The sequence below is a fragment of the Podarcis muralis genome, chromosome W (genome assembly GCF_964188315.1).
Source record: "Podarcis muralis chromosome W, rPodMur119.hap1.1, whole genome shotgun sequence".
NCBI classification, from domain to species: domain Eukaryota; kingdom Metazoa; phylum Chordata; class Lepidosauria; order Squamata; family Lacertidae; genus Podarcis; species Podarcis muralis.
This window is the reverse complement of record NC_135674.1, coordinates 27,690,858-27,712,973: the sequence shown is the minus strand read 5'-3', so window position 1 is coordinate 27,712,973 and position 22,116 is coordinate 27,690,858. Positions and strand designations below refer to the sequence as shown.

Sequence of the window (22,116 nt, the reverse complement as noted above, 5' to 3'; positions counted from 1 at the left end):
CCAGTCCAGATTTTCTTTTCAGGAAGGAATCGGCGCTCTCCGCTAATGGCGACGCGGCTTCACTCCGCAGGCTGGGTAGCGACTCTCAGCACCGCGCTCACTCCCGATGCCGCTCCGGAGCCTTTAAAAAGGCTCTTTCACAGTACCGGGGGGCGCAAAGGTGCCCACCGAGTCTCCTTGCTCTCAGGCTTCCGCGCCTGAGATTTTAGGGGTCCCCCACTCGCCGTAGCGGGTAAGACCCGAACTTGCGGAGCAGTCCTTCTCCGGAGCTCGGAGGTAGGACCGCCATTAAGCGCTGGCACCGACCGGAAGTCCCGCCCCGGGCTATCAGCTCCTTCCTACCCAGCAGAGCTCCGTCATCTGGTGTACGAGCTGCTGGAAGCGCTGCTTCTGCGTCTCCACTTCAATGAAGTGTTGCAGCTGCGGGTCGTTGACGATTGCCCCCAGGTTTCCCGCGGCAGACGAAGGGTCCCGATCTGTGAGCCGACAGATACCGATCGAAGGTAGGACGGCGGTCTGGCAGGCGACCTTCACCAGCTACACCACCTGAAGTATCTGAAGAAGTGTGCATGCACACGAATGCTCATACCAATAACAAACTTTCCTTAAATCTACTGCCATAGAAAGTTCATCCTCTGGCTATTCCAGGTTCTACATCAGTGGCACACACTTTCAGCTCACCAAAAGCCCAAATGTCTGATTTGCTGCTGAATTTGCTGTACAAAAGAACCTCTGGAGGGGACCACCAGACTGGAAATTTGGATCCCATGGAGCTAATGTAGTCATCATCCAAGATGTACCTGTGTAGACAGATTTTGGTTGTGCTAGTTTATATGTTGCCTTACAGGATCTTGTGCTTCCTAAAAGCCTAAGAGCTCCTCAAGATGAACATTCATTCCAATTTGTGTGCACAAAGCTTCTGTGGAGATTAAACAATGTTTGCTCTTTACTGAGCAATGCACATCCATTCTTACTTGTTTGCAGGAAGGTTATACAAGAACGCGCATTCATCCTGATTTGTTTGCATGGAAATTATATGTATATTCCCATCAGTCAATCATTATCCTATCCCTTTAAGTGCCTTCCCCCAAGACTCTTAAGCAGAAAAGGTTGCCTTCAGATTATCAGTATGTTGTTGGACACATTCACTCACATAGAGGAAATTTAAGTTTGTATAACAGAAGTGTTCTGTCACTCTGGTACAACACATCCACTTTGAAAAAAGAAACTGACTTCTGTGGCTAGGAGACTCCAAGAAGGCTGGCCAGTAGGAAATGTGACCTTTGGGTTGAAAAGGATTGCCCTTCCCTGCTATACACTTGCCTAGGAGTAAGCGCTACTAAGCTCAAATGCAGCTTCTGAGTTAATGGGATTGCACTGCAAACCATTCCAAATGCTTCCTTGAAAAGACATATCTGTGCTTTCTGTCAAAACCATTAGAACTGTTGTGTTTTCTCATATGCAAGTTTGTGCACTTAAACAAACAACTAAGGCTCCTATGAGGTAGGTGGGCACCTCCTGCTTCTCAGTAAGCCTTCTTCATGGCTGGCGAGAGACCAGCCTGCCCTCCCTCCCACCATTGTCCAGAGAAGGAGCAGCAGCTCCAATGCTAGCTTCCCTCTTCCCTCCTCATTTATTTTTCCTTTGTATCGTGTCAGATTGGGAGTCTCTGGGCAGGGCTGTCTTCTATTTTAATGTATGTGCCATGCTTAGGAAACATTAAGCACTTTATGTCTTAAATAATAATAACCGACTGAGAGTTGTTTAATCAGGTAACAAACCTAGAATAAAAAGAGGTAGTCCGAAATGGTAGCTGCAGTGAAGGATGCAAACAAAGAGGCTGAGGAGGAACAATAGAATGGCAGTCATAATGAGAAAGACAGCAAAGGAAATAAGAAAAAAGGCATATACAAAGTTAAACAGAGAAAAAGCTAAGCAACCTCAGCTCCCTACACAAGCGTATGCACACAAACTGACCTGGAGAGACTTTGACAACACCTCGTTCACTGATCAAACAGTTGCGAGCAGCCTGTGGCAGAGATATAAGAGAATATGGTCTCAACATACTTTAGCTGGGTGGCTACCAGAGCAGGAATAAAATACAACAACAGTAACTTATAAAATACAGTTCTTACAAATGCAATAAGAAAACAAAATGCAGCAGGAAGACCTCCTTTCTAGCAGAGAAAAAGCACAAAACCCAGGGCCATTGCTCAGTGGTAGAGCATCTGCTTTGTATGCAGAAGGACTCAGGATCAGTCCCCAGCACCTCCAGGTAGAGCAGGGCATGTCCCCCACCTGAAACACTGGAGAGCTGCTGCCAATCAGTGTAGATAACATAGAGCTGCATGGACCAGTGGTCTGAGTGGGTAAAATGAAGTTTCCTATGTTCCACTTTTCCTTTTTTTTTTTTTTTGCAAATTAAATTTTTATTGATTTTCAGTACACATACATACATTCATAAATTACACATATATAGGTTACATATTTAACTTAGGCTCTATCATGCCTCTGACTTCCCTCCATTTCTTTGGTAAGTATCAAATAAAGTTCTAATATCACGTACTCTATATATCTTATTATCAACTACAAGCTGTAAGAGTTATTCCAACCCTACCAGTGTCTTCAAAGATTTACAATTGTTTCTTATATACATCAAATATTTACTCCAATTTTCTTGAAACTTCTGCTCGTCCTGATCTCTTAATTTTCCTGATAGTCTGGCCAGTTCTGCGTAGTCCATCATTTTAACCTGCCAGTCCATTATATTCGGTATTATGTCTGTTTTCCAATTCTGAGCTAACATATTTCTGGCTGCTGTAGTGGCATATAAAAAGAGGTTTTTATCTTTTTTTTCAATTTCCTTTCCAATCAATCCCAGTAGAAAAGCTTCAGGTCTTTTTGGGAAAGTATATTTAAAGATTTTTTTAAGTTCGTTATAGATTAGTTCCCAAAAGCCCTTCACTTTACTACAGGTGCACCACATATGGTAGAGGTCACCCTCTACCTCTCCACACTTCCAACATTTCTTATTTTTTGTTCTATACATCCTTGCTAGCTTTACCGGCGTTAGATGCAATCTGTAGATCATTTTCCACAAATTCTCTTTTAAAGCAGTACAAGCCGTAAATTTCATGTTTACATTCCATAGTTCTTGCCACGCATCAAAATCGATATTATGGCCGAAATCAATAGCCCATTTAACCATAGCTTCCTTTATCACTTTGTCTTTCGTATACCAATCCAATAATAAATCGTATGTTTTTGATAATAGTTTATTTTTACCTTCTAGAATATCAATATTAAATTTAGATTTCTTATCCTCGAATCCTTTTTTCCTTTTATCTTCTTTTAGTAGATCATTAACTTGGTGATACTGTAACCACCCTGTATATAAATTCTCTACCTCTTTATACGGTTTGAGTTTTATATCTTCATCTGTCTTTTTGATTAGTTCTTCATAAGTAGCTTTTTTCCCTTCCATATTAACTTTTTTGATAGTTAAAACTTCTATTGGTGAAATCCACCAAGGGGTTTTCCTTTCCAATAGGTCTTTGTTTCTTTCCCAAACTTGAAATATTGATCCTCTGATTATATGGTTTAGAAAACCCTTGTGAACTTTCACCTTCTCATACGATAGGTACGAGTGCCACCCGTACCTATTATCAAAACCTTCTAAGTCTAAGAGATCGGTGTTTTCTAATTTTATCCAGTCTTTCACCCGTGTTAAACAAGCCGCTTTGTAGTATAGACTCAGTTCTCGCAGGGAAAAACCTCCTCTTTCTTTTTTATCCACCAAGATTTTCATTTTTATTCTCGGTTTTTTTCCCTGCCAGACGAATCTTACTAATGTTTTTTGCCATTCTTTAAGTTGTTTTAGCCCTTTAATTACTGGAATAGTTTGGAATAGAAATAACATTCTGGGCAAAACATTCATTTTAATCACGGATATTCTCCCCAAGAATGACAACTTTAATCTATCCCATATTTCTAGGTTCTTTTTAATACCCCTCCATATTGCCTCATAATTGTCTTTGTATAAGTTTATATTTTTTGCTGTAATCCATACTCCTAAGTATTTAACTTTCTTAACTGCTGTAATTCCAGATCTTTGTTGTAGTTCCTCTATCTCTTCCTTGGTCATGTTCTTTGTCAGCATTTTGGTCTTATTCTTGTTAAGTTTGAGTCCCGCCACCTTGCCGAATTCTTCTAGTCTCTGTAAGGCTTCTTGTAAACTCTTCTTCGGCCCTTCTAATGTTAACACTAGATCATCCGCGAATGCTTTAATTTTGTACTCTTTACTTCCTACCTTGATCCCTTTCACTTCTGATGCTTCTCTTAGCCTCTTGTTAAAAACCTCTAATACTGTTATGAATAACAGGGGAGACAGGGGGCAACCCTGTCTAGTCCCTTTAGCGATATCAAAAGATTCCAATATATTGCTATTTATTATGAGTTTGGCTTTTTGATCTTGATATATGGCTTCAATTCCTTTTCCAAACCCTTCTCCAACTCCCATTGCTTTTAGATTTCCTTTCACAAATCTCCAGGAAATGTTATCGAATGCTTTTTCGGCATCGATAAATATCAATGCCGCTTGCTTGTCTATCCTATTCTCTAAATATTCAATAATGTCTATGACATTTCTTACATTATCTTTCAGTTGTCTTCCCGGAAGAAAGCCTGCTTGATCTTTGTGAATTTTCCCATTTAAAAGTCTTTTTAATCTTTCCGCCAATACATCAGCAAATATTTTGTAGTCGTTATTTAACAAGGAGATGGGTCTGTAGTTTTTAACTTCTAAGCCATCTGCATCTTTTTTTGGGATCAAGGTAATGTAAGCTTCCTTCCACATGGCTGGGATTTTCCCTTCTTTTAAGATGTTATTCATGACCTCGCATAACACTGGGACTATTTGGTCACATAATGTTTTATAATATTTAGATGAAATGCCATCTGGCCCCGGAGCCTTTCCCATTTTCATTTTTTTTATTGTTTTCCAAATTTCTTGTTCTGTAATTGTCTGATTTAATTGTTCTCTTTCATCTTCCGTAATCTGTTGCAATTGGTATTTTTCCAAATATTCTTCTATTCTATTATCTGTCTCTTTCTCTTTTCTATATAATTCTTTATAATATTTCTGAAACATCTTTTGTAGCCTTAATGGAGTTCACCGATTGGGTCTGCGTTGCTCTGTGATGGGAGGAAGGAAGTCAAAATGACACCGAGTTGGTTCAAAGAAAGAGTTTATTCTGCTCTCCGGATAGCAGAAGGCACTTGCGTGGTGGGTCCACAGCAAAGTCCAAAGAAATGACAGGTTTCATGCAGTTTATATACCCTCCAGGCATCCTCTCCCCCTTCCCAGCCACGTCAACTTGTATACGGACGTTGACATCACATATGTTCCTGCTCTGGTACTCTCAACCATAAAAGGATCTTCCTTCCTGTACTTTTGACCATAAAAGGATCGTCCTCTTCCTACTCTTATCTGGGGGTACATCATAATCTCCGGGAACACGCTTTTGGTGTTTTTCCCGGACATTGGTTTTGTGCGTATTTTGTGGTCGGCACATAAGATAAAGTTTTGACGTGTTTTCATTGTTCCCTGGGGAGCCAAGGCCATGCCTTGCCTGTCCTGATAAAGGACAGAACTGTTTATGCAGTTGTGTCCTTTATTATGGTTTTTGCTCAACAGTTCAAGTTTTACGCATTTAAAAGTGCTCTCTTTTGAAAGAACAAAAAGGGGGGGGGGGGTTGAGTCAGTTTTTAAACTTACTACACAGAAACCCATTCCTTCATTCCCTCCTCTTCTTTTGGACAGCCTTACGGCTCGTCCCAAGGCACTGGCTGGTATTCTCGTGTCAGTGCTATAATCTGGGGCCGAATCATTCGTGACATCATTTTACGCATCATATTTTGCAAGCATTGCATTAAGCAGGGTATACAGGAGCAGAAAAGAAGCAAGATTAGCAAGGGGCCTATCAACATCATAAAAAGTCCTCTAAGCCATCCCAGGTTCGGAAGCCACTCAGTCAACCAAGACATGTCCCATCCATTCCAGGTTGGGACAGGAACATGGGCCACTTTTTCTATTTCTGCTGCCAGGTGTCGAATAGCTGCACCATGGTCAGAGATGCTAAAGCAACAGGCTCCTCCCGTCAATTTTAACGCGGCACAAAACCCGCCCTGTTTCGCCAGGAGAAAGTCCATCCCTAAGCGGAGTTGGAGAACCGCCGTGCGTGTCTCATCTAATTGGGTGGCGATTAACCGGAGGGCTGTGGCTGTGGCATTGGCAACAATCTCCACTACAGCTTGGAGTCTAATAATGCGGTTCAAATTATAAATTGGCTCTCTTGCCCCTGTTATTAGTTCTCCTTGATTCCAAGAAGCCGGATCGTAATGGGCCACTATCCTTTCAGGGGGCCACTGATCTTTTCCCCAGGTCTGAGCGCTGCCTCCTGCAATAGCTGCTATGTCAACTGAGTGCTTTTCCCGATGGGGTGCAGCGGCCACCGGCTCATAAATCCACATGGGAGGAATTAAGGATGCCGGGAAGCACACTCCATACCACCCCTTTGGGAGGAAACGATAAGCCTGTTTTCCACATACCCAATAAACATCATGTCCTTGAGTGGAGGCACTACTTCCTTCTGAAGCCCTTGCCAAGTGTGTAAGGCCGTTAGTCAGATTACAGCGAGCTCCTGATGCATCGGAGTCAACTGTGATGGGCTGGGCTGGGAAGGTGCGATTACAACGGGAGGTCCCCACATATGTCAGATTGCTACTGCCACTCTTGGACTGGTTCACACAGAGCCATCCAGTAACTCGGTGAACCCGGAAGGGGATAGAATGATTCCATAGAGAGGGGTTGTTTCCTAGGGTGCGGGACCCCAAAATCGGGGCCATAACTGAGGACTCATTCCAATGCACAGGGAGGAGGGGTATTCCTCCCAAAGCATCTGTAGGTCCCAGAGTGCAGACCGTGCAATTGGTTCGGTTTGCAGAATAGGCTACCATTTCTGCCATTTGCAGCCATTTATTGTGCGTATTGCGGGCACCCCACTCTTTCATTAATTGCTTGGTTACCTTAAGTGGTGTGGGCGTGCTGATGGCCAGAAGTAAGAAGAATACCATCCCGGCCAAAACCATGGTCCCCCGCAGCCCTATCTGCATCATTTGGGCGCAGGGATATACCTATCTTCTAATACCTGAGGTACCTCCCCTCTCTATATATTCAAGAGGGAAAGAAAAGAAATGGAAAGAGAAGAAAATGTCCTCTTTTAGTCCACGTGGGATTCTTCTGCCGTGCGCAGGGATGCCAGCTTCCTGGGGGTGGCACCCGCAGGGCGGTCGTCTGGTGGGCGTCGCGAAATGGTGAGTCGAAGGGGCTGGTGTAGATCAGTCGTATCAGTCTGATACTGCCTTCTTCACACGATTATGGTGGACCCAAGGGGTGATACCGGTGACTTTAACAGCTGTAGGAGTGGATAGCAAAATGGTATAGGGTCCCTTCCAACACGGCTTCAACGGGGTCTGGGCCCAATCTTTTATCCACACCTCATCACCTGGTTCATAGGGATGCAGTGGCTCGACCAAGACACAAGGGGTTCGAGCCTGGGTCCACCTGTTAAGAGAGGAGAAAACTCGGGAGAGTGACTGTACATAATTTTCAACGTCCATATCATAACTCGAGATTGGGGATATCATCCATACGTAAGGTACTGGCCTACCAAACATTAATTCAAATGGGGACAGACGGGTGTGTTTGGCAGGAAGACTTCGTACGCGCAGTAGAGCAAGAGGTAACATGGCAACCCAATTTGACCCTGTCTCTTGGGTTAGTTTTGCCAGCTGATTTTTCAAAGTTCTGTTCATACGCTCTACTTTACCAGAGCTTTGTGGCCTATAAGCCGTGTGTAATTTCCAATCTATCTGCAAAGTTACTGCTAGTTCTTGCAGGACTTTATGCACGAATGCGGGGCCATTATCAGATCCTATTGACCTGGGCAGGCCGTAACGGGGGATAATTTCTCGTAACAGACACCTGGTGACTTCAGATGATTTTTCAGATCTGGTGGGCCATGCCTCTGTCCATCCTGTGTAGGTGCACACAGCCACCAAGAGGTAGTGGTACAACCCACACTTAGGCAGTTGAGTGAAATCCACAACTAAGTCTTCCATAGGAGCAGTCCCTTGGTGCTGAATCCCGGGAGGAGGTAAGGGTCCAGTCCTGGGATTATTTTTCTGGCAGAGGATACATCGTCTCGAGATTTGGGAGGCCAACTGATACACCTTGGATATATAGTAACAGCTCCCGAGTTGTTTGGCAAGAGCATCTGGTCCCACATGGCAGGAGTCATGATACCACCGCACGACCTGTGGGCCTAGAGATTCTGGCACCCACAATCGGTTGTCAGGAGTAAGATACCATCCTTCTTCAGTGACCACCAACTTCTCTGCCTCTGCCATCAGTCGCTCTTGTATTGTGTACGGTGGTTTGAGACTAGTGTCCACAATCTTTTCCGGTAGCAGAGATCCCACGAAGAAAGCAGGTGCCGGTTGTCTCGCTGCCTGTTTAGCTGTTTTATCGGCTAGGCGGTTCCCTCTAGCTGTATCACTTGGTCCAGTCCGATGTCCATAGCAATGTATCACGGCTACTTGGTTGGGCGACCATACTGCGGTCAAAAGATCCATGAGGGCTTGGGGGTGTTGCACTTGGCTTCCTTTCGATGTGAGCATGCCACGTTCCTTCCAGAGTACTCCGTGGGCATGCAAGGTGAGGAAGGCATATTTTGAATCTGTATATATATTGATGTCAGTGCCTTCAGCCAGTTGTAGGGCACGGGTGAGAGCCACAATCTCAGCTAGTTGTGCCGATGTCCCAGGCGGGAGCGGGGGGGCTTCTATGATTATTTCCTCTAGGGCCACCACGGCGCATCCCTTCCGTTGTCCATCCTCTATAAAGCTGCTACCATCCACGAACCAAGAGAACCAGTTGGGATTTGCTTCATCCTTCAAATCAGGCCTGCTGGAATATACTTCATCCATCACTTGTATGCAGTCATGTGTTGGGGGCCTACCTTCTCCCATAGGTAGTAGCGTAGCCGGGTTAAGTGCCTCAGTGACTCGAAACTGCAATCACGGGTGCATGAGCAGTGCTTGGCACTTCATCATCTTTGCCTGGGATAGAAAATAAGTTCCTTTCATGTCCAACAAAGCTGGTACAGCATGAGGAGTGACACACGTGGTTTCCTGTCCAAAAGTGAACTTGTCAGCTTTTGTAATCAGAGTGGCAGCAGCCACTACTGCTCGCATGCAGGGAGGCAAACCTCGTTCTGTAGTGGTTAACTTTTCAGACAAGTAGGCTATGGGTTGTTGCCAGCTACCTAGCTTTTGGCAAAGCACACCCTTAGCTATACCTTGCTCTTCATCCACGAACAGGGTGAACGGCTTTTCTGGGTTGGGAATTCCCAGCGCTGGTGCTCGCTGTAAGGCTTCTTTGAGCTCCTGGAATGCCTGTTGTTGTTCTGGCCCCCACACGAAAGGGTCCTTTTCCGTCCCACAGGTGGAGTCGTGTAGAGGTTGGGTGATGGCACTGTAGTTTGGTATCCATATTCTACAAAATCCCGCAGGAAGCCTGATTTAATAATATCACTGCAAGGGAAGGCAGTGGCAGAGGACTATAGCCCTGCAGAAGCCTCACAGGAGTGGACTGAAGTTGGTGGGGACACTGCCCCATTTGTCCTAGTATTCCACACTGGGTGCTGGGGGCTCTGAACTAGCATGGCAAAAATCTAAAAGCTCTCTCAGGCCTGATCTGAGAGATGTTTCTGCTTGGTTTCAAGATGGCGTCATCGGTGGAAGCACTGATTTGAGCTCCGCAGCAGTTGTGCGGTTTTTATTAGTTTTTATTAGTTTTATCAGTTTTTTATTCAGCTCTTATCAGCCTCAGTATTTCATCTACAACATTTGGCAGCTGCTTTTTAACTAATATACTCACAAGGCTTGCGTTAAAAGCTCAAGTTAAAAGTCCCAGAAAAAGGAAGAGGGGGAGGAAAAACGCCGAGAAACAACATCCTACGGAGTTAATGAACCAAGACGAGATTTACTGTGGACAGCTTTATGACCTGCTAAATGGTAGGAAGAGGTGCTTAAAACCCAAGCTTCTTCTGTCAGGGTGAAGATTAAAGTAAAGATCTGACTCTTGCTAAGTCTGACTTTTAAGACATTGAACCGAAATGACTAAGAATTGTAAGTAAGCAACGAACTTTACTTTTCTTTCTTCTTCGCTCTCCACTCCCCTGCTTCCTACAATACTCTCTAAGGTGTATTAGGATACTTCCAATTATTGTGGATATTGCTTCTAATCTCCACTATGGGCCATGGCAAGCGGCCAAGGGACTTGGATGAGGCAATGCCTCCCCCGAGGCCCAAACAGTCCAAGATTGATACTTTTTTTCTTAACTGTAACAGAAATAACGAGGAAGTTAGCTACACGGTTGAAACTCACAATCGTTTTAATCCTTTAATTGACCTCGCAGCCGATATAGAAGTGGAGGGGGTGAACTCGAAGACAACGAATAATGCTAACGATAATGACAAAGAAGTGAGAGTCACCTCGAAGGGGGAGCCCGAGTTGGCCCTGGGCGATGGCATGGGACTCGATCATTTCCAATTAATAACCAGGACCCTGCGCTGCATCTTTAAGAGCATAAATGGGATCTCCATGCAGGTGGATAATCTCCACCAAAAGCTTGAGGCCCATTTGCTAGAGCTCCAGCACAACCACACTCTGCCTCCGAGGGATTTAAAGGGACAGAGGTGTACCTCCCTTATTAGACATGAAAGTGGTACTGGTGGTCACCTCCTAAAAACTCAATTGGACTTTCAATCTCTGATTTTACAACCAAACAAAATATGTCTAACTATACACAGTAGGGACCTCAGGTCCCCAAGGTGGAATAATCCGAGAGATGTCAAAGATCATCTGAGGCAACTCCTTCAGATTTGGCCTCCGCTAATAGACCTCAGTACAGTGAAACTTTTAAACTACCACCATCGGCTCCAAAAAGTATTGCTCTCCTTCCAGTCTCCAAAAATTCCCTCCATACTGGTTAGGCGTAAAGCGTTTTTGGCCACCTGGGGCATCTTCCCAACAAGAGTCTTTAATGACACCAGGATTAAACCTCTCTTCCGCAGCACCGTACAAAAAGGTAGCCGCCCGCCAGACAGGCGCGACTCAGTCTTGAAACTCAAGTTGTCCACCCGGGAACCTCACCCTCCCTCTCAGCCCAAGCTTCCTGGTTTATCTACTCCAGCAACAAAGAAGCATGACCAAAGCGGGCCCAGCCATCTGGATGCCTCAGAGGAGAGGGACCTCATTTCATCCTATGGCGAGTTGCCATTAGTAGAACAGCAGGAAGTTATAAACAGGCTTGATACACTCAAGCAGCAACTTACACATGTACTTCAAGAGAAAATCTCCTCAAATCCTGGACATAGCAACCTATTAAATCAAAGGAACGCAGTTATGAAGGGGCTAACACCCCAGAAACCCCCGCCAAATACTGGGACTCCAATAACGGATGATTTGGCAGTCTGCCTGGCGGAAGCTCCTCATACACCGTCGCAACGCAGACCCCCTTCACCTCTACTAATAGATCTGCAATCAACTACCTCGTCCTCCGCCTTAAAGAGCAACGCACCAAACACACCTCATCCTGGTAATCTGTCAATGTCCTATTCTTCTATGCCTGACCTGGAGTCTTCAATCAGTGCGGTCCAGTCAAATGACTGTATATCCTCGTCCTTTGCCAGTCAACCTCTTTTGGTAGAACCTCATTTATCCAGGCAAGCCTTTTTAACGTGTTCTCAAAGCAATAAATGGTCCAAGGCCATGGTGACTATTACTGCACGCTACTCTCTCCCAGATCTTGACTCGCTGTCCTCTTGGGACAAACATAAAATCCGGGCCTGGATTCTTACAAGAGACGAGGCCATGGACCGGGCACAGTCCACCTCAGCTCGCCTCTCCATGTGGCTCCCTAAAGTGAAAGTGGTAAGATCACTTGCCAACTACTTGATAGACCTGACGGAGCCCAATTTGAGAAGAGCGTTTACTATGGCCCGCTTCCATTCTATACCCACGGCCTTCCTGCAGGGGATTTACTCTAAGACCCCTATTACCCAGCGTCTATGTCCATGCACAATGAATGAAGTAGAGGACTTCATACATTTCTTTTTCTACTGCCCTATTTATGAGCCAATAAGATCTAAGCTCCTCCTTTTGATCCCATCCACCATTACATCTAAGGAAGACTGTTTGAAATCGCTTCTTGTGGAAGCAAATCCCCAAATTTCACGTGGGGTGGCAATCTTCATAGTGCAGGCTCTGAAACTCAGGGCTACTCTGACAGGGTAGCGTGCCCTAGACCTGGACCTGTTTTAATAATTCTTTTATTACTTTTAACTCAATGTGCTGAGTCTGTTCTGGGGCCATTTTGCGCTTTATATATATCCGCATATTAGTTTTTGGCGCTGGCTACTATATCTTTGCATTATTGTCTTCGGGTAACTTAAATGTCACTACGCCAGCCAAATCGCCTGAATTTTGCTTGGTTGCTTGTCTCTAGTTTGTCTTTTTTTTTTTTTTTTTTGTATTGTCTTATTTTGCTATGGCTGTTTGCTAATGCAATAAAGGTTTGATTTTGATTTGATGGCACTGTAGTTTGGTATCCATATTCTACAAAATCCCGCTGAGCCTAAGAACCCCCTTAGTTCTTTCCTGTTTCTTGGCTCCGGAATTTGGATGATTGCCTGTCTTCGCTCGCTCCGTAGGGTACGCTGCTGGTGGGAGATATCAAATCCAAGGTACTTGACAGTTGGCCAGCAGATTTGGGCCTTGGCCTTAGACACCCGGTAGCCAGCTGCTGCCAGGTGATTCAGGAGATCTTTGGTCGCTTGCAGACACGTGTCTTCATCTTTACATGCAATTAGTAGGTCATCTACGTACTGAAGAAGAACGCGGTCGGGGGAGGTGGGGAAGCTAGCTAGGTCAGTGGCTAAAGCTACCCCGAAAAGTGTGGGTGAATTTTTAAACCCTTGCGGGAGTCGTGTCCACGCGTACTGTGTTTTAGTCCCAGTCTCTGGATCCATCCACTGAAAGGCGAATAATTTTTGGCTTTCCTCAGCTAGCCGGCAGCAAAAGAAGGCGTCTTTCAAGTCCAATACAGTGAATTGTGTTGCGTTTGGTGGAATCAAACTTAACAGGGTATATGGGTTGGGGACATTCGGATGGAGGGTCTCCACGGCCTCATTTACAAGGCGCAGATCTTGCACCAGACGATATCCTCCCCCCTCCTTCTTTACAGGAAGCAGTGGGGTGTTCCACTGTGACTGGCACGGTTTTAAAATCCCGTGTTGGAGTAGCCTTTTAAGATGGACCCATACCCCTTCGGCCGCTTGGCGTGGGATGGGATACTGTCTGGCAGCTACAGGATTAGCAAATGGTTTGGGCTTCACGATTATGGGGGGTATATTTCTAGCCATGCCCGGGGGAATGTCTTCAGCCCATACCTCCGGGTTCACACTTTCCAAGATACAGGGAGGAATAGGTTCTCCTTTTTCCTGTACCATCATGAGGCACCAGTGTTCCCTTAAAGGGGCCTCCACTATCAGTTCTCCGGATATCCCGGCAGTAGACATTGTAACCTCTCCTGACGGTTTGAAGGTGATTTGTGCCTGTAGTTTGGCCAGTAAATCCCTGCCCATTAATGGAATGGGGCAATCGGGTACGTAGATAAATTTATGTTGGACTGTTTGCCCCCCTAGTTTACAGGTCACAGGGAGCAGGACTGGCGCTTGCTGTGATTTTCCGGTGGCCCCAATAATGCTGATTGATTCAGCCGTTGGTTTGGTAACGGGATTCGGTACTACGGAGTAGGCTGCTCCAGTGTCTATCATAAATGGTATAATTTGGTTCCCTGTTACAATGTTGACCATGGGCTCATGGGAACCTGTTTTTGTTGGGCCCGGTCTGTCCTAGTAGTAAGTCTCTTCCTCCCCTCTCAGGGCCATTGCCCCATATGCTCCCGGCTGGTGAGGTGGGGTCCATGCGGGTCCCTGTCCACGCCCTCTGCCTTGATTTCCTGGAGTCCATGGTCGGGCCTGTGGCTGTAATGCAGAGGCCCATGGCTGGGCTCGTGGCATTGGTCCTTGGTTACTATTGCCAGCTAGTGGGGTGTGGGGTCCCTGGCGCTGTGGGCATTCCATTTTCCAATGACCCTCCTGCTTGCAGATGGCGCACTGGTTCCTTCCTAGGCGTGCTCTGCCCCTCCTGCGGGCACCCTCGCTCGTACCAGGATTATGTTTCTGGCCCTCTGGCTGCTGGCTGGCTCTAAGTGCCATCAATTTTTTGATCTGGTATTTCTCCTTTTGCTTCTGTGCCTCCTTCTCTCTCTGATTATAAGTGCTCTGTGCAAGAGTCAACATCCATTCTAGCCTGTGGCCCAGGAAGCCCTCCTGCTTCTGTATTTTGCGTCTAATATCGGGGGCTGCTTGTGCCACAAAAGCGGCTTTTACAATCATCTCCTGAGCCCCATCATCAGGGTCTATGGGGGTGTGCCTGCGGTATGCTTCCTTCAATCTCTCCAAGAATGCACCCGGGGACTCATCAGCTGTCTGAACTACTTCTGCTACCTTTGCCATATTAATTGGCTTCTTGGCCGCTCTTCTCATGCCTTCCAACACAGTTTTATGATATGTTTCTAAGGCTTTTCTCCCATCAGCGGAATTATAGTCCCAATTAGGGGTTTGTCTAGGATAAGCTATTTCAATTGCGGCATCATTATTGCCCGCTGCTCTCAAATGTTCTCTAGCTCCGGTATTTACCTTCCGGATCTCCTCAGTAGTGAGTATTGTATCCATAAGTTGGCTTACATCGTCATAAGTAGGCATGTCAGTTTTAAACACACCTTCAAATAGTCTAATTATTTTGGCAGGATCCTCTTCAAAAGAAGGATTCTGGTTTTTCCAATTGCAAACATCCGCACTTGTAAATGGCACATGTTGCATAGTAAAGGTACGTTTGGGCGGGTTGCCGTGTGTGTCGGGCGGCCCTGGGGGGTCATACACCTGGCGGAGCGGTGCCACCAGATTGGGGCCAGACAGGGGTATGGGGCCTGAGCCTTTTTCATACATCTCTTTACGTTTAGCGAATGCGCGCCATTTGGCTGCCATGTCCCATGCATCTTTTAATGCCTTCTGTTTCTTCGGCCAATTCCTATCCCCGTATTCTGCTGCCTTCAAGATCAAAGGCGCAATACAAATTGTATAGCTATATGGTTCTATATACTGAGCTACCTTATCGTACTGCCATTTTGTCCACCTTCCCTCCTTTTCTAATTCCTTTCTAAATTCTTCAAAATAAAAATCATTTTCCTTCTCGCTGTTCACCTCCTCCTCCTCATCCTCTTTAGGGGCCAGATGAGAGGTAGTGGGGGCCTCATTTGAAAGATGAGAGGTATTGGGAGCCTTATTTGAATCCTTAACCTGGTCGCGGGGTGGGATACCAGACCCCGATGCCCCATCCACTCCCAGATCTGGCAACTCTGGTGCGGTTGGTAGGTAGGGTGGAGGGGGCCAAATTACTCCTCCCTCCTCTTCTTCTGGGGCGGGCAAAACTGGCAGCAGCGGGGGTTTTATAGCTGGTTTTCCTGCTTGCTGCCGGATTGAGCACAATTTGGTTTGGGGGGGCATATTTCTACACTTCCTCAGCCATAGGGGATTTCGGTCCACATTAGTTTTCCAGGTGGAAATATAAGGAATTTGATCTGCATGGACTTTTAGGATGTTGCGCCATAGGGGGTCAACTAGACTTTCATCAAAAGCCCCTTCACTGGGCCACCCTGTCCCTTGGGCCGGCCAATCAACCTCACATAGGGCTCGAAGTCTTTCTTTCTTCAATTTAAACCCCCAATCATATCCCTTCGTGGCGTCTTTCCAGTTGTCTAGAAAGCACTGCAAGGGGGTCAATTTACTGCTTGCTCCCCCCATGATTTTGGGACACTCCAACCACCTAATTATTCACTCAGTCACCTTTCTCCGCGTCCTGTCAGTGGCCTAGACGGACTCGCGTCGCTAGGAACCGCACTTTACAAGGACCACACTTCGCTTCGTCAGCGGCTCTGAGCCCCAACGTCTCATGCACTCAAAGCATTCACTGGAGTGTCCCCATACACAAATAAATACACATACATACGAATCCCCAATACACATACAAACCCCATGCACCTCCCCAATCCCCTTTACCCACAAACTTCCCAAGACCGGTGGCACTTACTGCTCTTCTACCGGCAAACCAGCGGCACTCTGCTCTCTACTGGTTAAACCCAGTGGCACTTTACTGCTTCTACTGGGCAGAGCTGGTCAAACCCCTGACTCCCACAAAACAAGCTGTGGAGCCTACCTTTCCCCTGGGTACCCTTCTCCCGTGCAGCTGCTGTCTGTCTTTCTTCCGTCTCTGCTGCGTCTCCACTCAGGTACGGGGTGGGGGGCTCCCCCTAGAAATGGCAGGGTGCGCGCTTGGAGCCACCAACGCCGACCCAGCTGTTCGCTTAGCAGTGACGTCTCGGTCCTTCGTCCTTGTCCTCGGAGAACGCGGATTCCCGGCCAACACACCAAGAAATGTAGCCTTAATGGAGTTCACCGATTGGGTCTGCGTTGCTCCGTGACGGGAGGAAGGAAGTCAAAATGACACCGAGTTGGTTCAAAGAAAGAGTTTATTCTGCTCTCCGGATAGCAGAAGGCACTTGCGTGGTGGGTCCACAGCAAAGTCCAAAGAAATGACAGGTTTCATGCAGTTTATATACTCTCCAGGCATCCTCTCCCCCTTCCCAGCCACGTCAACTTGTATACGGACGTTGACATCACATATGTTCCTGCTCTGGTACTCTCAACCATAAAAGGATCTTCCTTCCTGTACTTTTGACCATAAAAGGATCTTCCTCTTCCTACTCTTATCTGGGGGTACGTCATAATCTCCGGGAACACGCTTTTGGTGTTTTTCCCGGACATTGGTTTTGTGCGTATTTTGTGGTCGGCACATAAGATAAAGTTTTGACGTGTTTTCATTGTTCCCTGGGGAGCCAAGGCCATGCCTTGCCTGTCCTGATAAAGGACAGAACTGTTTATGCAGTTGTGTCCTTTATTATGGTTTTTGCTCAACAGTTCAAGTTTTACGCATTTTAAAGTGCTCTCTTTTGAAATAACAAAGGGGGGGGGGAGGTTGAGTCAGTTTTTAAACTTACTACACAGAAACCCATTCCTTCACTTTCTTATCTCTTTGGGGTCTTCCACTATCTTTTCTCCATCCCTTATTCTACCTATTATATTTTGTTTTTTCCTTTCCTTTAATTGCCAAGCCAAATACTTCCCAATTTTGTTAGCTGATTCGAAATTTTTTTGCCTCATCATTTTAATTATCCATTCTACTTCTTGATTCACCACCATGGAAAATTGGGCCTGTAGCATCTTTATGTTTTGTTTTATTGTTTCATCTTCTGGTTTAATTGTTAACTGTCTCTCACTCTCCATGAGATGTATCAAGATTTCTTCTTTCTTTTTCTCTCTTCCCTTTCTTAAGTGGCTGTTTTTCTGAATTAAAAAACCCCTCATAACTGCTTTACTTGCGTCCCAGACTATTTCTATGGGTGTTCCTTTATTCAAATTATATTTAAAGTATTCCTCAATTGTCTCTTTCGCCCTGCTTATTATCTTCTGATCATTGAACAAGTTCTCATTCATTCTCCATCTGAAGGTTGCGGGGTCTTTTCCTCTTAACTCCATATAGACCGGGTTGTGATCAGATAATGTTTGTGGAAGAATTTCCGCTTTCTTAGCTCTCATAATTAATTCTTTCGAGATCCAAATGCGATCTATTCTTCCCCAACTTTGATTTGGGTTTGAGAAAAAGGTGAACTGTTTTGTTGTAGGATTTTTGAATCTCCATATGTCAATTAGTCCCATATTATCCACCAATTCAAAAAAGGTTTTAGGTAGTTTGCCTTCGTTCGTTTCTTTTTTCCTTGTTGATCTGTCCAAGTCCGATATAGTCACTCCGTTGAAATCCCCCATCAGTATCAGATGTTGGTCCATCAATTCTAACAACTTGTCTCCCAATGTTGAGTAAAAGGTTGATTTGTTATCATTAGGAGCATAGATTCCAACAATATTTATTTTCTCCCCTTGGAAAGTGATTTGTACTATTATCACTCTCCCCTCTTCATCTTTATAAATTAATTTTGGGTCATATTTTTCTTTTATATATATTACCACTCCTCTTTTTTTGTTCTTATCTGAGGCAACGAAATCCATTCCTAATCTTTTATTACTTAGAACTCTTTTATGTTTTCTTGCAACGTGTGTTTCTTGCAAACATGTTATGTCAAGATTTTTTTTAATCAACACCTGTGCAATTTGATTTCTCTTATTTTTATTGTTAAGTCCATTCACATTCCATGACAGTATTCTCAAAGCCATTGTTAATTAGTTGTCAGGTCTAAATTTACTTTTAAAGTCTTTGTTGCTAGACTCTTCTTCTTTGTCTGCTTCCTTTTCTTCCTCCTCTTATCCTCCTCTTGTCTCCGTCTCCTCCCATCTGTCCCCCCATAACTCCCCCCCCCTGTCCTTCCCAATTCTTTGTCATACCTTCTGGCAAATTTCTCTAGTTCCTGAGGACTAGATAGTTTGAATCTCTTGTCTTTGTAATAGAATGATACCCCTTCTGGGAATTCCCATCTGTACTGGATTCCATTTTTCTTTAGCTGGTTTACTAACTGCTTATAAATGTCTCTCCTTCGAAGAAACCTCGATGGAATCTCTTTGAATACGATAATTGCTCTCCCACCTATACACAGCTTTTTGTTGTAGTTTAACCTCAATATTTCGTTCCTCATAGCCAAAGAGTTAAACATCACTAACACATCCCCTGGGAGCTTTTTCCCTCTAGCTTTGGTGGATTTTACTTTTATTCGAAAGACATTTGCTATGGTAAATCCTATATCCTCCTCCCTCACATCCATCCAATTCGCTAGTTCCTTAATCAGTTTAATTCTTATGTTCTCATTTGCCTCCTCAGGGATCCCCCTAAATTTCAAATTGGCCTGTTTCATTTTCATTTCCATCATCCCCATACTATCCAGTATCTCTTCCTGTGATTTATTTATCTCCTTTACCTCTACTCTAATCCTATTCGTTTCCCTCTTAGTCTCCTTCAATTCTTTCTGCACTTTCTTCATTGAGTCCTCAAGAGCTTTAGATTTTACTGTTAGATCTTTTACTTTCCCTGTCAGCTCTCCTACCACCCCCTCCAATTTCTTGTCCAAAGTATCCTGTACTTCCATTAATTTTTTCTCAATATACTCTTCGTTGTGTTTAAATTCCTTCCTTATTTCAGCCATTAATGTATCATAGTCCTTAATCTCCTTCCCCTCCTTTCCATTTTCCTGTCTGGATGGCCTTCTCTCCGCCGGTGTTCCCACTCCTTTCTTCATTTTTGTATTTTTACTTGAATCAATTTAACAGATAATGCAATTTAGCTTTCCACCCCTAGAGGACGCAGAATTGAAAAATTAACAACAGCTGATGTAATTCCACTTTCCGCCCCTAGAGTTCACAAAATTAGTAATAGAAGTTTCTAGTTTGTTCCAGTATATTTCCCCTCACTCCCTCTTCCCCCCTCCCCAATAAACTAACAAAATAAACAATCAGTTTTCTTAAAGAGATGTAGGAATGAAAAATCACAGGAGACGAGAGAGGCAGGTGTAACATGAGGCGTCTGGCCAGGGCGGGCCCTGGGAGCCTCCTTTATTGAATATTACAAACATTGCCACAGGTGGGCCTGTGGTTGATTGGTTGATACACAAAGAAACTTGTTGCTGATTGGTTAACATAAGTACTAAGGCGGGAATTACATGTGAGAGGTGGGGATTACATGTGATCATTTATCATCGATGGATTAACGGCTGGGAATCGAAGCTAGAACTAGACAGGCATGAAGCCTCCTAATTAAATTGTAACTAGAGATTAATATGGCACAAACAATTACTAATGATGGATCATAACATGAAACAATATAACAATCAAGTTCTGTAGATGTGGTCAGCTAGGCATGAAGAGCAGGTCATGTTGTTTTCCATGAGCTTAGGATGACTGAACAAGGAAAAGAATGTCCTGGTGTTTGGAACAGTTTTGTACAGTTTGTGCAGAAGCAGATTGCAAGAGAATGCAAGAGAAAAGGAGCAAGGCTTCTCCAAAATGCAGCAGGTATGGGCAGAAGGAAAACTTCCCTTTATCTCCCCCTTTCTTTTCTTGTTTGCGAGGCATTCTGGGTAAATAAAGCAAAAATATTTCGGGATTAGTGGTGTGCCAGCAAATGCCCAAAATAAGTTCGCCAGGGTCGATGGGACAAAAATATTTCGGGATACGTGGTTTGCCAGCGCATGCCCAAAATAAGCCCGTCCACATCTCACCTTAGGTTTACTGTTGGTGTTGCCATTTCGCAAAGTAGGCAGCAAGGAGTTTATTAGGTGGTTGAGGGGGAGAGAGAAGCCGGGAGAAAAGACTTATGAGGCCAGGAACGCATTGGAGGAAGCAACATAACAAAATTAAGATGCATATAATGACAAGGGCATATTGAAAGAGATTACGAAGCCAAGTAAGATTAGGTAGCCAAGCAGTAAGCCACTGGGTGAAAGAACCCCAGAGGCCAGAAAAGCCAACATCTTGTGTAATGTGGTGTGTAAGATTTTGCAAATGAGAAATCTGGCTTTGAATGGCTTTAGAATTATCTGTAATATTAAAACAACACATGTTGTCCACTTGTTCACAGCCGTAGTGATGAAACATGAACAAATAATCGATAGCACGATTTTGTAAAAGTCCATTATATAGTCCACTTTGTTCTTTATTCAAAAGGTGAAGAACTTGTGAAGTAAAATTCAGGGCTTTTTCTGCAGAATAAGCTAAAGAATTAATGTTCATACGATTCCGTACAGCCAATCCAGGGACTCCTAAGAGAGAGACAGCTAAAAAGATATATTCAGACCTACTGAGAAGAGAAACAAAAGCATCACAATCGTTAGTCAATTTTTCAGAGCGGCGATATCGAGAGCGGGATAAATGATGCTTCTTGGGTAAAATGATGGACAAACGGCTTAAACAGCAAGGTGTGCCATGGCTGATGTATGCTGGAATGTAATTAAACGTATAGCCAGGACACAACCAGAAGATTTCCAGTTGAGGGGAAGTGCAAGCTTACTCATTAAATTGAATGGTAGCTTGTAATTGTTGCAATAAATCTCTTCCCCACAGATTGAGGTGGATTTTCAACACACAGGGTTGGATGTATGCAATGGTTTCAGAGCTATCAGGCAGAGAAACAGGCAGCCACTGTACGCTTTTGGAAGAGGTTTGGGGGCCGCCCACACCCCAAACTGCAGGAGCAGACTCAAGGGGCCACATGGGGTCCCAGCAATCACTGGAAATTACAGAAATGTCTGCGCCCGTGTCAATCAAGCCTTCCAGCACAATACCATTGATTCTATACTTACGAAGAAGTTTCTTCTCACCAATCCTCTGGACTACAGTTAAAAGCTGTGGAGGGAAAAAAGAGAGCTCGTGCAAATTAATATCCATAATGGAAGCAGTAGGATGAGAAGGAAGCACCACCAAATGCGCCCAAGACTCACTCTTTTTTAATTGCATGGGCATATGGCTCCAAAACTGAACCATTATTGTGCCCACATAGTCAGGATCCAGAACGCCAGGAATAACCTGGATTCCTTCTTTTGCAGCAGAAAATTTGGGTAAAATTAAACCTGCGACTTTAGGAGGTAGGGGGGCTTTCAATTGGGAAGGCATGAGCACGATTTCACCAGGTAAAACAGTGTCTTTGGTTTCCTGATTAATTAAATCAATGGTAAAATCAGAGGGTTTATTTTTAGAATATTTTTCAGCAGTGGAAACCAAAGGTGGAAAACTCTCTAATTGTCCGGGCCCGAGAGTGGGGCCGGAATGGAGTTTCCCGGACCCCTGCATTGATTTGCCCAATGATAGCCT

At 44.7% G+C, this 22,116-nt stretch overlaps 1 protein-coding gene and 1 pseudogene across 1 annotated transcript; both read right to left on the bottom strand.

The window, feature by feature from the left end:
* LOC144326340 (mitochondrial import inner membrane translocase subunit Tim8 A-like) overlaps positions 1-3,484 on the bottom strand; it is a 46,090-nt pseudogene extending 42,606 nt beyond the window's left edge.
* A 3,923-nt stretch (positions 3,485-7,407) lies between these two features.
* LOC144326339 (uncharacterized) lies at positions 7,408-9,431 on the bottom strand. Its single transcript, XM_077922875.1, has 3 exons — positions 9,420-9,431; positions 8,003-9,132; positions 7,408-7,624 (listed from the first exon to the last, which is right to left on the bottom strand). Exons 1-3 carry the CDS (start codon positions 9,429-9,431, stop codon positions 7,408-7,410), a joined length of 1,359 nt encoding a protein of 452 aa, XP_077779001.1.
* Positions 9,432-22,116: the final 12,685 nt, after the last annotated feature.

Coding starts and splice junctions, on each gene's coding strand:
- LOC144326339 (XM_077922875.1), bottom strand. Junction 7,625..8,002: donor CCCCGTTACGGCCTGCCCAG/GTCAATAGGATC, acceptor CTCTCTTAACAG/GTGGACCCAGGCTCGAACCC.